The following is a 2,006-nucleotide window of genomic DNA, read 5'->3' on the forward strand; positions in this document are numbered from 1 at the left end:
CCCCCCCGGGCTGACCGCCCGCTCCCCGCAGGCCGCGGAGGAGCCTCCCCGAGGGCCGCGAGTGACGGGATCCCCACGCCCCAGAAGGTGCTCTTCCCGGCCCAGCGCCTCTCCATGAAGTGGGAGCGTGTCCACCGTGTGGGCGCCGGGCTGAGCAACCTGGGGAACACCTGCTTCCTAAACTCGGCGCTGCAGTGCCTGACCTACACGCCGCCACTCACCAACTACCTGCTCTCCCGGGAGCACGGGCGCACCTGTGAGTGGGGACCCCGGTTCGGGGGGCCGGGAGGGAGGAGCAGCGTCTGCCGGTCCCGCTCGCAGTGCTGTGCTCAGCACCCCTGCGCCTGGCTCTGGTGAGGGGGTTTGGGTGTCGGGTTGCACCTTCCCTGCTCCCTTCTGCCTGTTTCTCCATCGAGAGGCTGTTCCCGGGTCCAACTCACGTTTCCTGGTCACAGCAGCGTTCCCAAGCTCAGCATCTCTGTCTCTGGGGAGACTTTGTCTCTGCTGGGTGTAGCCAGGACTAAGATAGGCCCAGTGGACCTGCTGGCTTCTCGGGGGCTGAGCTGAGGGGTCCCAAATAGCTCCTGCCTGTGGGGGCTGCATGAGGGCAGTGTGGCAGGCCCTGCTCCAGGCTGTCACCATGGGGAACACAAAGGGCTTGCAGCCCAGTCTGTAGGACTCCAGTGGGATCTACCCCTCAGAGCTGACCTGTGGGCTCATCCAGTGAGTCCCTGGGACCTGTTTTCCATCCATGTGGATGCTGTCTCGCCAGGGGGGCTGCCATGGCTGGTCCTGTGATGGGCTCTGCCAGTCGGTGTGACGTGTGCTGGTTCTCATGTCCCTGGGATGCCCCAGAGCTGTCCTGGAGCACAGAGCTCGTGGGGAAGACCGAGCGTGGCTGTGCTGTGTTGGATCAGCGATCTCCTGTGCTGCCTCCGTCTCTCCCGGGTTTGCCCCCAACGTCCCATCATCTCTCCTGCTCCAGGTGCCCACGGAAGCTTCTGCATGATGTGCACTATGCAGAACCACACGATCCAGGCCTTTGCCAACAGCGGCAACGCGATAAAGCCACTGTCCATCATCCGAGACCTCAAGAGTAAGGATGGCTGCCCTTCCCCCCGTGACTAACGTGGAAGCAGAACCGTTGGGATTGGGGCACATTTTGCCAGATGGCTCCACTGAGACAACTCACAGAGCCTGCCAGGGGGCTGCCTGGGACTTGCCCTGTGGCTGGCATAAGTCTGATGTCTGGTTTGGGTTGAGGGGGCTTGAACCGCAGAGTTCCTGCCCCAGGGGGGCAGGGATGGCCAGCATCTGTTGCAGCATGTGCTAATTCCTCCCTCTCTTGCAGAGATTTCCCATAATTTGCGCTTTGGCAGGCAGGAGGACGCACATGAGTTCCTGCGTTACACCATTGATGCCATGCAGAAGGCCTGCCTGAATGGCTACACCAAGTATGTGGGGCCTGATGGCCTGGCACTGCTCTTTGCTGTCCCCTCACTGGTCCCCGGTGCTCATGGGAGGGGACTGTGGGGTGAACGTGTCCCCCAGGTTGGCCTTATTGTGGGGAGGTCATGACTTCAGGGGCCTCGTGTGTGAGGTCCAGCTCCCTGCCCCTCAGGGATGTGGCTCTGGGTTGTTGTTTGCCTTCTCCTGACTCCTTCACCCCAGCACAGCTGCAGTCCTGTCCCAAAATCCTGAAGCTGCTATGGGGTGGGATCCCATCCCAATTGCCAAGGGATCCAGGCATGCTTGCTAGTTCAGCCCCAGTTCTGTGGCTGTGGGAGTGCAGCTTCCCGAGGCCCTCTATCCCAGGAAGCCTTTGCCTGCAGCACCCAGCTCTGAGCTTCAGCCAGGAGCCTCTGCTCCTTTGGGAGGAGGGTGCACGTTGGAGCCTGGTGCCATCCCTTGGCTGTGGCACAGGGAGAGCAGGCTGGCAGGGGCTGTGATTTCCTGCTGCTCCTAGAGCTCCACAGCCCAGAGCGTGGAGTGGGGCTGTCCTGATG

At 62.1% G+C, this 2,006-nt stretch overlaps 1 protein-coding gene across 1 annotated transcript in view; it reads left to right on the plus strand.

The window, feature by feature from the left end:
• The window catches only part of LOC113971697 (ubiquitin carboxyl-terminal hydrolase 36-like), a gene marked incomplete at its 3' end in the record, with an annotated part of 5,847 nt that extends 4,389 nt beyond the window's left edge, over positions 1-1,458 (plus strand). The window contains exons 3-5 of the mRNA XM_027691858.1: positions 32-256; positions 986-1,096; positions 1,352-1,458. Coding sequence (XP_027547659.1) covers positions 32-256; positions 986-1,096; positions 1,352-1,458 — 443 coding nt within the window. The remainder of the gene's footprint in view (positions 1-31; positions 257-985; positions 1,097-1,351) is intronic.
• Between the last annotated feature and the right edge of the window lie 548 nt (positions 1,459-2,006).

The sequence above is a fragment of the Neopelma chrysocephalum genome, unplaced genomic scaffold, assembly GCF_003984885.1.
Source record: "Neopelma chrysocephalum unplaced genomic scaffold, ASM398488v2 Primary Assembly neopelma1_84, whole genome shotgun sequence".
Classification (NCBI taxonomy): domain Eukaryota; kingdom Metazoa; phylum Chordata; class Aves; order Passeriformes; family Pipridae; genus Neopelma; species Neopelma chrysocephalum.